The sequence below is a fragment of the Podarcis tiliguerta genome (assembly GCF_965153285.1).
Source record: "Podarcis tiliguerta genome assembly, chromosome: 13".
Lineage (NCBI taxonomy): Eukaryota > Metazoa > Chordata > Lepidosauria > Squamata > Lacertidae > Podarcis > Podarcis tiliguerta.
The window spans coordinates 14699748-14714804 of record NC_139546.1 but is presented as its reverse complement, the minus strand read 5'-3'; the positions used below and the strand labels follow the sequence as shown (position 1 = coordinate 14714804).

The window sequence follows — 15057 nt, the reverse complement described above, 5'->3', positions numbered from 1 at the left end:
GAACGGGGAACGTGCTCAATAAAACATTACATTATTAGAACTGCTCTGTGGTCCAACTTGCATGGGATCGTAAGCCTGTCCTCTTCCCCCACGAAACAAAACACCGTGAAATGAAGGAGCCAGTCTAAACCTTTGGGGATAAAGAACTGGGAACCTCAGCCAGCAGCCTTTGCTGCCAAACAGTAGGTGCAATCTTTGGGGGAGAGGTGAGAGGCAGTTGGAGGGGGCTAAGCAACTTTCAGGCGCATACAGTACATGTTTCATCAAGGCAGGGGAAATAGTGGAGCAGGGGTTAGTTTTACACCTTCCTTTGCATGCCTGTACTTTCCTGTGAATCACAGGAGCCAATTTATGGCAAAAAAGTGTAGGGTTCTCAAACCTGTGCTTGCCTCTACACAAAAAAAAAATCAACCCTAACGATCAGATTTTAAGTGCGGCACAGTTGTCCTAAAGAAGGCTGATCGCCGAAGAATTGATGCTTTTGAATTCTGGTGCTGGAGGAGACTCTTGAGAGTCCCATGGACTGCAAGAAGATCAAACCTCTCCATTCTGAAGGAAATCAGCCCTGAGTGCTCACAGGAAGGACAGATCCTGAAGCTGAGGCTCCAATACTTTGGCCACCTCATGAGAAGAGAAGACCCCCTGGAAAAGACCCTGATGTTGGGAAAGATGGAGGGCGCAAGGAGAAGGGGACGACAGAGGACGAGATGGTTGGGCAGTGTTCTCGAAGCTACCAGCATGAGTTTGATCAAACTGTGGGAGGCAGTGGAAGACAGGAGTGCCTGGCGTGCTCTGGTCCATGGGGTCACGAAGAGTCGGACACGACTAAACCACTAAACAGCAACAAAGTAGTGGTGGAATAAATAAACAGAAATGATGTATTAAACAGAGACCTAGGAGCATTGAGTCAATTAACATGTCCCATCTGGGTTCATCAAGGAGCATGTAGCACAAATAGTTTTGAAACGCCAGGGGGGAAAATCCCATAGTTGATCATCCTTTTCCTTCGTTATAGCATGGTTTAGCTTCTTTTTTTTTTGCTTTTGGCATTTCCAATATTGGTTTCTAGATTTCACAGGGGTCTCAACGTCCACTAAAATTCCGAACAGGATTACAAGTTCGTCGGCAGCGTCTCTGCGCTGAATGCTGAGGCCGGCGTTTCAACCGGGAAACAGCTTCTGCAGAACTTCAGATGTCCTGGCAACAGCTTATTTTAAAAACACAGGTCGAGAGAGTGCCGCTTTTTCAGACGCAGAAGCCCGCAAGTCTCTTGCAAGGGACGGCAGGGTCACTTTAACTGCAAGGACCGCAGCAGAATTTAAAGTGAGCGGGCCCTACGGAAAGGAAGCAGTTAAAGGCCGGACCTAACACAGTTTTTGTTTAGTTTTCCAAAGATACATGCAAATGCAGCTTTGCTGGCATGGGGGGGGGGGGCGGACGACGACGACACCCTTAGCATCTCCAAGGTCCTTAGATGGACCGTCGCTGCGCTAAAACTTTGGAGTAACGCAAGGACGGCAATCCTCGTTTCTTCCCTCTGCCTCCCTGAGGAAATCGTGAAGGGGGAAAACTGGGGAAGAAGTCTTAAGCAGGCCTTTCTAGGGAGCACGCCCCCCCCCTCCAAAAAAAGAGTCCACCATACTTCTTATAACACTGACCAAATTGTCTGTCCAGCTTAAGGACGGCTTTGGGGGGAATTGGGAAGGGGGTGGGGAGAGATACCGCAAGGGGCTTTCACCCTCCGAGCCCAATTGTTAGCTTTTTCAGAGGAACCAGCAGGGAACCACATGTGAAACCGCCATGGGGTTCCCGAGGATCCAATGCCTTGTGTGACTCTGCATGTAGATGAAGCGAGCCTCTCGGTTTGGCGAGATGTTGCTGCTCCGTTCTCAGAGAAGCCTTTTTCTCTCTGGCTTGGCTCCCTGCTGAGACAACGCTTTTCAGTCTCCTCTCCCTCTCTCTCTTCTCCCCCCCCCCAAACAACCATTCCTCCCCTCGACAATCTCTTCCGCTCGCAAAAACCCAGGGAAACCTGACTGAAATAAAAGAGCAGGGAGAAAGAAAGAGTTTTATTGGATTCCCTTTCATTTCATAACAGCTTTGAAACAAAAAAACCAACCCAAATTGGTCACGTTTAAAATTCTCCTTGGACTATTTATATCACGTTCGTGTTGTATGTCGTATTCTCGCCTTATATCGTAACACTTTGCAGGTTAGGGGAAGCGGGACAGAATATGGGGTTTGCACCAAATGTTCGCAAAGCTGAAGAATCCCAGGAAGTCTGGGTACTTTGCAAGCGGCAATACAGTGGTACCTCTGGTTATGAACTTAATTCGTTCTGGAGGTCCGTTCTTAACCTGAACCTGTTCTTAACCTGAAGTACCACTTTAGCTAGTGGGGCCTCCCACTGCCGTCTCCGCGCAATTTCCATTCTCTCTCTCTCTCTTTTTAAAATAATTTTTATTAAAGATTTTCATGAACTACAAAGAACGTCTCTTGCTTTTTTTTCTTTACAAAAACATTGCATACAGTCAAACCTCGGTTGTTGAACATAATCTCACACGATTTACGTTCTCATCTTGAGGTAAAGTTCTCAATCCGAGGTACTACTTCCGGGCTAGTGGAGTCTGTAAGCCGAATTGTTTGTAACCTGAGGTGTTTGTAACCCGAGGCACCACTGTACTCCTAATGAGTTCTGTGGGAGCAACAAAACAGTTTCTGGAAGGAAAAGAATCTGATTTCATCCCTGTGAGACAAGTGGGGGGGGGGCAGGATATTTATAGGAAGCTGGAAGGCAGACAGGCTGCACGACGGGCAAGCAACGTGGAATAATAAAACCCAGTCGCTGCATACAGAACCATCTCACATCTCTTGGTACGTGGATTGTGGAAACAGTCACGCCACAAACTAGGCTTTTTTTTTTTATTCAGCTGGTTTCAGCTGCTTACCGAACAAAAATACCGCATGAAAACCTCCACACGGGAGCTTCACCAATGACGTGTGGGGAGGTGCCTGGACAAGTGTGCCACCGTGTGGAATAATATACACTTAATTATCTGTCACACCACTACCTCAACCCTTCCCTTAAAGGGGCTCAGAGGTGCCTATGTGGGGTTATCCCCATGGTCTCCAGAGGTCAAGCAATTAATGCAAATATGGCCGTTCCTGCTCCGATTGGGTTCCTCTTGCACAAACACCTTTCTGCCTGAAAGAGGCAACGGTGAAGAGGCTGTCTGATGTCTTTGATAAGTTTACACACACACACACACACACACACCCTGCAGGAATCAGCCTTGGAGAATCCAAATTCTGTAGGTTCGCTGGCAACATAATACAGTGGTACCTCGGGTTACAGACACTTCAGGTTACAGACACTTCAGGTTACAGACTCCGCTAACCCAGAAATAGTACCTCGGGTTAAGAACTTTGCTTCAGGATGAGAACAGAAATCGTGCTCTGGCGGTGCAGCAGCAGCAGGAGGCCCCATTAGCTAAAGTGGTACCTCAGGTTAAGAACAGTTTCAGGTTAAGAACGGACTTCCAGAACGAATTAAGTTCTTAACCCGAGGTACCACTGTAATAATAATATAGTCATACCTTGGGTTATAGACACTTCAGGTTGCGTTTTTCGGGTTACGGACTGCCGAAATCCAGAAGTACCGGAATGGGTTACTTTCGAGCTTCGGCAGCTGCACATGCGCAGAAGCGCCAAATCGCAACACTTGCGTGTGCAGACGCGCCGCTGCGGGTTGCGGATGCTGTGGGTTGAGAACGTGCATTCTGCACGGATCACATTGGCAGCCCGAGCGTCCACTGTAATAAGCAAATCAGACTTTGCTCTAGAAACTTTGAGCAGCTTACAATCCACGAGGAAGGGCTGTATTCACTGTGATTTGGCAGCTTTGTGGTAGTAAAGGTAAAGGGATCGACTGAGAATTCGACTGAGATCCACTTCCTGCAGAAGACTTCATAATATTATTATTAATAATAATTTATTTATACTCCTCCCATCTGGCTGGGGTTCCAGAATATTAAGTGGCTCACAACAGAATGCAGTATTAAAAGCACAATAAAACATCAAACATTAAAAACTTCCCTAAACAGGGCTGCCTTCAAATGCCTTTTAAAAGTAAGATAGTTGCTTATTGCCTTGACATCTGGTGGGAGGGAGTTCCACAGGGCGGGTGCCACTACCCAGAAGCCCCTCTGCCTGGTTCTCTGTAACCTCACTTCCCGCAGTGAGGGAACTGCCAGAAGGCCCTCGGAGCTGGACCTCAGTGTCCAGGCTGAACAATGGGGGTGGAAACGCCGAGGCCGTTTAAGGCTTTAAAGTCAGAAAGACCTGCCCACCCAGCCCGGGAAGGTTTCCCTCATACTGCATGGCCCTCCTGTGCTCAAGGAGAGAAACACACGGTCCACCACAACAGAACTAAGGCTAAGGGAGCTGGGCATGTTTAGCCTGGAGAAGAGGAGGTTAAGGGGTGATATGATAACCATGTTCAAATATATAAAAGGATGTCACATAGAGGAGGGAGAAAGGTTGTTTTCTGCTGCTCCAGAGAAGCGGACACGGAGCAATGGATCCAAACTACAAGAAAGAAGATTCCACCTAAACATTAGGAAGAACTTCCTGACAGTAAGAGCTGTTCGACAGTGGAATTTGCTGCCAAGGAGTGTGGTGGAGTCTCCATCTTTGGAGGTCTTTAAGCAGAGGCTTGACAACCATATGTCAGGAGTGGTCTGATGGTGTTTCCTGCTTGGCAGGGGGTTGGACTCGATGGCCCTTGTGGTCTCTTCCAACTCTATGATTCTATGATTCTTGGAATGTTATCAAAACCAATAGGCATTTGTGAATGGGTCCGGCTCAGCTTTCCCACTGGCCTTCAATGAGTGCCCAACGAGGTTTGCAAACATTCCACTCTGCTGCAAGAAATGGAGACTTACATGAGGGGGCGCTTTCTTCAGCAACACCAGAAGAGCCTGCAACACCAGGTTGGAGAACCGTGGGCCAATCGGAACATAATCTGAAAGAGGAGAGGGGTCAAGGTCACTCGCTGAGCTCCAACCAAGTTCAATTGTGGCTCTGTTTCAAATGTTGGTGTTTGGGTCAGTGCTGCTAAGCGCCATACACTCTTTTCAGGTCTGGGTGGGACGCAAGGCAAGAATTCGGCTTGGATGCTGTCCCCCAGCTCTGGGTAGCCCAACGGGAAGGGGCTGTGGAGACAGCAGCAGAGCTGGAAAAACTTGCCGTCCTCCTGTTGTTGTTGGACATAAGGAGGGCCACAGGTTTCTTTCTGCACATGCTACAGAGGGAAGAGAGGGGCAGATGGGACTCATCAACCTGGGAAGGCAGCCCATCGAGGAGAAGGAGAACTCTGATCCAGATAGATAGATAGATAGATAGATAGATAGATAGATAGATATATTGCCAACCACCAAAATACAAACAGTGAAACCCCCCAGGCGGCTGATACATTGGGTATACAATATTCAATAATATACATATCCAATAATATATTCAATAATATTCAATAATAACATATTCAAATGAACCATATGTACGCTTCTCTATACCTTAACACTCCTCCTTCCACAAGGTTTATTTAACTTTTAGCATTTTAATTGCCCCAAATTGTTCAAATAATCCAATATCTTCTCAAACCAATCCTCCTCTTTCTCACTGACCTTAAACCCCTTCATTCTATGTTATCTTCACAGTTAGGTAGAGAACTCTGATCCTAATCCTCTGCTGCCTTTGGTTGGACTAAGAAAAGGCTAAGGAATAAACCAGCACTTCTCAATCTTGGGTCTCCAGGTCTTTTCCGGACTACAATTCCCATCATCCCTGACCACTGGTCCTGCTAGCTAGGGATGATGGGAGTTGTAGTCCAAAAAACAGCAGCCGCTGGAGAGCCATGTTTGGGAAACACTGGAGTAAGCTCTACACAAGTCCAGAGTGGGGTCCCTAAGATGGTTGGATGGCGCCTTCCGGCAACTCCTGCAGCCAAGCTGGTGCCAAAGTATTGCCCTGATTTCCTTTGGACCACATCGGTGAGGTCTTGTCATCTGGGCAGCCTGGGATCTCCATAAAAACTGCTCAGGCTTGCCCCCTGGGGAGGTCACATGGGTGCTGTTAAGACAGAGGTTTGACTTTGCCCCTGGAGGTGGACTCCATCATTTCTTGAGACGGACGGATGCCAACGGCAACACTCTCCATTAGTGCCAACCAGCATGGCTGCCGGTCACAGACGATGGGAGTGCAAAACTCTATGGAGGGCTACTGGTTCTCTAGCTAAAGGTAAAGGGACCCCTGACCATTAGGTTCAGTCATGCCTGACTCTGGGGTTGCGGCGCTCATCTTGCTCATCTTGCGGCGTACAGCTTCCGGGTCATGTGGCCCGCATGACTAAGCCGCTTTTGGCGAACCAGAGCAGCGCATGGAAACGCCATTTACCTTCCCACCGGAGCGGTACCTATTTATCTACTTGCATTTTGATGTGCTTTCAAACTGCTATGTGGGCAGGAGCAGGGACCGAGCAACGGGAGCTCACCCTGTCGCGGGGATTCGAACCGCCGACCTTCTGATCAGCAAGTCCTAGGCTCAGTGGTTTAACCCACAGTGCCACCCGCATCTGCCACTGGTTCTCTAGCCCTGCTATAAAGGATTCCATGCCAGATTTGACTACTGTAATTCCAGGCTTGACTACTGTAATTTGCTCTACGCGGGGCTGCCCTTGAAGCTGTCCCAGAAACTCCAGTGGGTGCAGAATGCAGCAGCGAGGCTCCTCACAGGGTCTCTGCCATGGGAGCATATTCACCCAGTGCTTTTCCAGCTGCACTGGCTCCCAGTGGAGTACAGGGTCAGATTTAAGGTGCTGGTTTTGACCATTAAAGCCTTTCACGGCCTAGGACCCTCGTACCTACGGGACCGCCTCTCCTGGTATGCCCCACAGAGGACCTTAAGGTCCATATATAACAACACGCTAGAGATCCTGGGCCCTAAGAAAGTTAGATTAGCCTCAACCAGAGCCAGGGCCTTTTCAACACTGGCGGAACGCTCTTGTCTCATGAGACCAGGGCCCTGTGGGATCTGATTTCTTTCTGCAGGGCCTGTAAGACAGAGTTGTTCCACCTGGCCTTTGGCTTAGAATAAGTTTGATTCCCTCCCCCTCTTTCTTTTTCCTTTCTCCTCCTGTGAAGAGGCTGCATCCTAATGTTTTACTGTTCTATTTTAAACTTTTTAAATTGTATTTTAATCAACTTGTTTTTATTATTGGTTGTTAGCCACTCTGAGCCCGGTCTTGGCTGGAAAGGACGGGGTATAAATAAATTTTATTATTATTATTATTATTATTATTATTATTATTATTATTATCCCAAGCAAATAAGAGACTGGCTGTTGCCTATGCACAGAGGGCCTTCAACGTTCTTCTCTGGTCTTTGCTTCAGCCTGCCCTCAACAACCACCTACTTGAGTGAGGTTCGGGTGCTCCAGTAACAAGAGCCCTAGGATTGGGGAAAAGGCTACAGAAAGGAAGATCTTGCCTCAAAAAATGCCTCACGCAAGCCCCCCTCACAGTCTTCCACTTCTCTCACCTAGGAGTCTTTCAATGTCGTCCACCACAACGCAGCTGAGCTGAGACTTGTAAGCATCGTCAAAGATCTGTTTTTCGGAAAGCAAAAAGTTAACATTTTTACCTCTTTGCTACAATGATTGTACTTTAAAGGGCGGGGGGAGACCCATGAAGGGTAGAAATTAAATCCTTAGTTGTAAACACATGATTTGATTTATTTATTTGCTTTGAAGGAGCAGACAAAAGCCAAACGCACGGTTGGCGTCCATACAAAACGCAGCGTATTCTAAGTCTGTGGAAAAAAGTTTTCTTAGAATGCGAGACAAATTCCAGGAGCAACAACTTGGCAATGGTTGCTGTCCCTGAACAGGCACAGTCAAGCCTGAAGAACAGGTGTTTTGAAGTCTTTTTCTAAAAACACAGAGATTAATGAAGAAATATCATGCACATTATATATTGCCAGCAATTTTGCTCCCCTCCTCTGGAGAGGTTGTTAGATGTTTGGAATTATTGAAAGGAATGCCCCCATTTTTCGGAAAAACCAAGCCGCCTCTCTGCTTGTCTGTATTCAGTTCTTTCAAACTACCCCCCCGCCCCCAGTGCAGATCCTGGTGAAAAGCAATTAAAAAGCAACAATTTCCCCACATTTGAAAGGTCGTATAATTAACTGTGGCTCCGATGTCTCTGGGGAATATGCGCTTTCTAGAGATGGAATAATATTTAGGGTTCTAAAGTCAATCTTTTCTTTGCCGAATGTATTCATCCCATTAGGGGATGTTTGTTTCATCTTACTCTCTTTCTGTGAAGGTTCTACATAGATGCAGACAGACTGCATTTATTTCCTTCTTAAGCCAGGGAAATGGAAGGTATCTTCCTTTTGATTTACTGCATTTTTTAATTCTTTGTGCGTTCCATTCAACCGAGCAATCGGTTAATATGATCATGCTCAATATCTATTCTTGACAAAGCCACTTCCGCCTTAGGAAGGTGTGGTCAGCCCTGCGCGGCTGGGGGGTTTCCCGCCTGCGCCACTGCAAAGGCAACCAAGCCGATTGCTCTGGGGGTGTGGCCTGCTTGATTTAAGCAGGACGCAGTGGGAATCTCACCCCTTTCCGTGCTTCCAGCTGCTCCGGTTTTCCCACCCTCCTGCCCTTTAGGTTATTTCATCTCTTGACCTTGCTATGGACTGTGGTTGGTCGCCGTTGAGGGGCCTGGTAGGAATTTTTCCACTTGGCAAATTGGCTCTGCCACTTGGTTTTCGCCTAAAAAGCTAAAGATAAAGGGACCCCTGACCATTAGGTCCAGTCGCGGACGACTCTGGGGTTGTGGCGCTCATCTCGCTTTATTGGCCGAGGGAGCCAGCGTACAACTTCTGGGTCACGTGGCCAGCATGACTAAGCCGCTTCTGGCGAACCAGAGAAGCGCACAGAAATGACGGTTACCTTCCCGCCGGAGCGGTACCTATTTATCTACTTGCACTTTGAGGTGCTTTCAGACTGCTAGGTTGGCAGGAGCAGGGACTGAGCAACGGGAGCTCACCCCGTTGCGGAGATTTGAACTGCCAACCCTCTGATCTGCAAGTCCTAGGCTCTGTGGTTTAACCCACAGCGCCACCCAAGTAGCAAATTGTCACAACTTTGTAAGGTTTGGCGGTCAGGCATTGGAATATTGCTGGAGAAAGAGAGGAAGGGGGGTAGTGCCATCACCTCCCCCGCACATTGAAGGGTATTCCGTTAAAGCAGTGTTTCTCGACCTGTGTGGTCCCCAGATGTTGTTGGACTACAACTCCCATCATTTCTAGCCAGCATGACCAGTGGTCAGGGGTGATGGGAGTTGTAGTCCAACAACATCTGGGGACCCACAGGTTGAGAACCGCTGTGTTAAAGGATTCTGGGGGAATGGCCCTGTCCGAAGCCTGGGGAGGCTATGGCCTAAGGCACGACCCCTATTGGTGACCCCGGGGGAGCTCCTGGTTAATGTGCATCAGCAGGACTCCCCCTACTGGTGGTTAACCCTTCACGGACTCCTCACAGACGGGCAGGAGTCAGATATAGTCAGTTAGGTCCAATGCCTAAGCCAATACCGCTCAGAATCTGTAACCAATAAAGTTGTGGCCTTTTTTAGCCCATTAACCTAAAAATACTGGTGTTGAGTGTCTTTATTCGACCTTGGGGGGGGGGGGGTTGGGACACTGCTACACAACTTTCTATAGTTTGTGGCATCATTTTATAAATTTGAAAGTAGCAGAGGACATCGATGGAGTAGTAGGGAAACAGACACAATGCCCGTGACATCAAACAAAAAATGTGGCATGGAAGGGATTCGCAAAATATACCTTCTTCATTGCCTGGCATTTGGCAGTTTCTGAAAAGCCGATCATCTTATCTGGAGAGCAGATCTTGATAAATGGGAAGTTAGATTCTTCTGCAATCTTTGCAGCCAAGGCCGTCTTTCCGCTGTGTGGGGGACCTGTAAGGATCACAGAACAGACAGAATTGAGTAAGAGGTAACAGCAAATTCAGCAGGTCCGGGCTGAAACCATCCGATCTCACTTGGAAAAGATGCCCATTCGTTTCCACGGTTTGTTTGTTTTTTTACTGTTTTGTCATGGATCTAGAACAGGGGTCAGCAAACTTTTTCAGCAGGGGGCCAGTCCGCTATCTCTCAGACCTTGTGGGGGGCTGGACTATATTTTTTATTTTTTTTTGGAGGGGGAATGAATGAATTCCTATGCCCCACAAATAACCCAGAGATGCATTTTAAATAAAAGCACACATGCTACTCATGTAAAAACACCAGGCAGGCCCCACAAATAACCCAGAGATGCATTTTAAATAAAAGGGCACATATTCATGTAAAAACATGCTGATTCCCAGACCGTCTGTGGGCTGGATTTGGAAGGCAATTGGGCTGGATCCGGCCCCCGGGCCTTAATTTGCCTACCCATGATCTAGAATATTGCATAGCCTGAATTGCAACTCAAATTATTCTGCCCATTGAGCAGTGTTGCAGTTCTGAGCGGCCTTGAAGATGGGTACTCACAGCAGAGCAAGGATTCTGCTCTGTGTGCCTCGCATCCCATTGGCCAAAGAAACATGGCAATGGTGGTCAGAACTAAGAATGGTTTGCATTAACCATCACTAAGCAACCAATCTAGAGTTTGTGCTCTCAGTTGCACAAAAGACAAATCATGGTTCAGAGCTACACCCAGATTCATGAATTCAAGGTTGTAGGAGTCTGTGGCAGTGGAGCAATGGCTTTATTTGAAGCCATACATCCCACTAAACCATAGTTAGTCCGAATCATGGTTTGCAAAGTCATTTCAAACCACGGTTTCCGATTTTGGTTTGCTGGCTGATTACATACCACATCCCGTCAATTGAAATCACATCAATCGGCTTCCTTATCATGGTCTGACGTGATGTCTGACTTGAGCCATGGCAAGTTATCAGTGAGGGAATCAGTGACAGAACAGTGCTTTTTGCTTTGTTTTGCTTTTGTTGTCCCCTAAAAAGGTAAAAGGTAAAGGACCCCTGACGGTTAAGTACAGTCACAGATGACTCTGGGGTTGTGGCGCTCATCTCGCTTTACAGGCCGAGGGAGCCGGCGTTTGTCCGCAGACAGTTTTTCCGGGTCATGTGGCCAGCAGGACTAAGCCGCTTCTGGCGAACCTGAGCAGCGCACGGAAACGCCGTTTACCTTCCCGCCGGAGCGGTACCTATTTATCTACTTGCACGTTGATGTGCTTTTGAACTGCTAGGTTGGCAGGAGCAGGGACCGAGCAATGGGAGCTCACCCCGTCGCGGGGATTCGAACCGCCGACCTTCTGATCAGCAAGCCCTAGGCTCTGTGGTTTAACCCACAGGTTCTCCAGTCCTAATCTGGCTGAGAAGACAATGTGGAGAAGGAAACCTACCTTCCAAAAGGACGCTGACCAACGGGGTTCGGTCACTGTTTTTGGCCTGCTGAACAAGAAGCTCCCCATCATCCAGCACCCGAGTGACAGGATCACCCCATTTCATGATCCCATTCATGATGTAGCTTGCATAATCCTCCTGATTGGTCCCAAATGCCTACAGGTTGAAGAAAGGGAGATGCTGCAAAATCAGGACGTCATTGTCGGTTCATTCCAGCCTGCCTCTGGTCTTCCACAGAGGGGAGCGACACGAAAGTCTGCGGGATTAAAAGGGGTTCACTCACCGGCTTGATGTCATTCTCCAGAGAAGTTAAGAAGTCTACCCTTGTCACCTGCAGGCACTCTGCCTTCTCCATGTCAACTTCCACTTTGGTGGTGGCCTAAGCACAAGAGGAGATGGTATGTTAGTGAGACAGGCAGCAGGAATCAGAAGCTTTTTTATTAGGAATCATAGGTACCGAGATCCCAAAGGACCAGGAAAGACTATTGGTGTATGCAACAGCAGCCGCACAGATGTTACTAGCCCAGAGATGGAAAGAAGACACAATCCTGACCAGGGAAGAATGGCAAACCAAGTTGATGGTCTATGCTGAAATGGCAAAATTAACTGGAAAGCTCAGGACCCAAGAGGACAAGAACTTCAAAAAAGAACGGGGGAAATTTATAATTTACTTAGGAGATCATTGTAAGCAGATGGAAACGTTAGCAGGATTTTAAACTCACTGGTAAGGTAACAAAGACAATGGATAACTCGGATGGATAAAATATGTGGATAATGGATTGATGCGCAGGTGTAAATGCTGACATTAGGACCCATGGAGGGGAAGTCCGGAGATTCAGGGGAATCTCTTTATATGGAGCTATAATGGTATTTGTTATAAATTTGTATTTGTAAAACCGAATAAAAAATATTTCCAAAAAGAGAGAGAGAGAGACAGCTGGAGGCACATGTTCACAGAGGTCATGAAGCGAGACTCTTTGGAAGCCCTGCAAAAATCTAAAGAGCCTCAGCTTCCGTCGAAACAGAAGGGGGAAATGTGTTTAGATCTTTTTGAGGATAAAAAAAAGCTTGGGAGAAGAATGGCACGGGTCTTTCCCCTTTTCTTTCCATCTCTCTTTGCATCCTACCCAATCATATTTTGTTGATCCCCTCTAATGATGAGAACCAGTCAAGATGGCTGCTTTGAATTATCAGCCTGAGCTCTATGGTCTTCCAGGTACTGCTGGACTGCAACTCCCATAATCCCCTGGTCCTTTGCTATGCTGGCTGGGGCTGAAACGGGTTCTGTCCAACAGCATCTGAAGGTGTACATGTTCCCCATTCCTGGCCTTCTTTTCTGTGTTGCTCTTACACAACAGGGGCATTTGTGTACAGCAGCCTTTCTCAACCTCTGGGTCCCCAGATGTTGTTGAACTACAACTCCCATCACCCCCTAGCTAGCAAGGCCAGAGCTCAGGGATGATGGGAGTTATAGTCCAACAACATATGGGGACCCACAGGTTGAGAACCGCTGGTGTACAGTCTTCACATGGTTCCTGTTGAGGATGTGAGCAGGTCGGCAAACCTGCAGAGGGTAACTACCGTATTTTTCGCTCTGTAAGGCGCACCAGGCCATAAGACGCACCTAGTTTTTGGAGGAGGAAAACAAGGAAAAAAATATTCTGAATCTCAGAAGCCAGAACAGCAAGAGGGATCGCTGCGCAGTGAAAGCAGCAATCCCTCTTGCTGTTCTGGCTTCTGGGATAGCTGCGCAGCCTGCATTCACTCCATAAGACGCACACACATTTCCCCTTACTTTTTAGGAGGGAAAAAGTGAGTCTTAGAGAGCAAAATATACGGTAGCTTGGTAATGCAAATTCGAAGGGCTTTTGGGGGGGGGCGGGGCGGTTTTGAGATGTTAGTGGAGCCACGGGTCTGGACCCCATCGCCACCAAATCTTTAGGGTGCCTTTTCAAGTCACAGCACTCTTCCCCCTCCTGAAATCACTGCACAACATTAAAACGTTTACACCAACGCCTGCCTGTTCCAGGGTGCATTCCTGGCCCTACACCTGTGGCAAGCTAACAAAAAAAATAATATAAGCATTTCAACACTCTTCAATAGCAAACCCTTATTTTGCATGTTCCAGCTAATCTCTAACCTTCTCACTCTGACATTTCGCAGCCTGCATCACTCATTTCCTATTAAAGGCACAGTGACCTTTACAACTTAAAAAAAAAGGGACAGGGGGAAGAGACAAACACCAGCTACATCCCATCTGGAAATCTCAGCTCCGGGAGCTGAACAGCAACACAGGCACACAACACATATGCTTAACTTTTCTGTACAACTGTGCACAGAAAGAGGCCTCTGTGCAGATCTATAGGTTCAGTACATGCAAGAAGCAAGGAGTCTTCTGTTGAAAACTTAAGTTGCATCTCTAGTAATCTTAGTCCCTCCTTAGAGCTGCAGAGAAAAAGTGTGTGGCAATGTCCTTTGAAAGTTCAGACACCAACAGTGGGATGGGGAAGGGTTCCCAGTACAGTCATACAGTGGTGCCTCGCAAGACGAAAAGAATCCGTTCCGTCAGTCTCTTCATCTAGCGGTTTTTTCGTCTTGCGAAGCAAGCCCATTAGCGGATTAGCGGATTAGCGCTATTAGCGGTTTAGCGGCTATTAGCAGCTTAGTGCCTTAGAAAAAGGCTATTAGCAGCTTAGTGCCTTAGAAAAAGGGGGTGGGGAGCGAAAAAAAACCCCCAGGAATCGCAAGACATTTTCGTCTTGCGAAGCAAGCCCATAGCAAATTCGTCCTGCGAAGCACCTCCAAAACGGAAAACCCTTTCGTCTAGCGGGTTTTCCGTCTTGCGAGGCATTCGTCTTGCGGGGCACCACTGTACTTTGGTTGATGAGCAGAATGTGTTCCGGGAGTCCATTTGATGTTTGGCTTCCAAAAATGTTCAAAAACCGAAACATTTGGCAACTAAGCTGTTCGTCAACCAAGGTTTTGACTGTATTCAGTGACTGGAGAGGTGCAAAACCAACTCCCCACCTCCGAATCCTTCCCCTTTATTACTTTCTCATTCTTTTTTACTTTAATCTTTCTGTTACTTTTCCTTTTTTTGCTTTGCTCTTGCTTTTGTTGTCCCCTAAAAAGGTAAAAGGTAAAGGACCCCGGACAGTCAAGTCCAGTTGCAGACAACTCTGGGGTTGCGGCGCTCATCTTGCTTTACAGGCCAAGGGAGCCGCCGTTTGTCCGCAGACAGTTTTTCCGGGTCATATGACTAAGCTGCTTCTGGTGAACCAGAGCAGCGCACAGAAACGCCATTTACCTCCCCGCCGGAGCGGTACCTATTTATCTACTTGCACTGGTGTGCTTTCGAACTACTAGTTTGGCAGGATCTGGGACCGAGCAATGGGAGCTCACCCCATCGCGGGGATTCAAACTGCTGACCTTCTGATCTGCAAGCCCAAAGGGCTCAGTGGTTTAGACCACAGTGCCACCTGCGCCCCTACTCTGGGTTAATGAGGAGACTGTGCACAGTTGAAGGTGACAGCTGGCTGGTGAAGGACCCTGTGTGAGAGGCTGGGA

At 47.7% G+C, this 15057-nt stretch overlaps 1 protein-coding gene across 6 annotated transcripts in view; it reads right to left on the bottom strand.

The window, feature by feature from the left end:
* The window catches only part of NSF (N-ethylmaleimide sensitive factor, vesicle fusing ATPase), a 104122-nt gene that overhangs the window by 14109 nt on the left and 74956 nt on the right, over positions 1 to 15057 (bottom strand). For all 6 annotated transcript variants that reach the window (XM_083407696.1, XM_083407699.1, XM_083407697.1 and 3 more), the window contains exons 13-17: positions 11774 to 11869; positions 11490 to 11646; positions 9909 to 10042; positions 7596 to 7662; positions 4944 to 5023 (exon numbers count right to left, since the gene is read on the bottom strand). In XM_083407696.1, the coding sequence (XP_083263822.1) occupies positions 4944 to 5023; positions 7596 to 7662; positions 9909 to 10042; positions 11490 to 11646; positions 11774 to 11869 (534 nt within the window). The remainder of the gene's footprint in view (positions 1 to 4943; positions 5024 to 7595; positions 7663 to 9908; positions 10043 to 11489; positions 11647 to 11773; positions 11870 to 15057) is intronic.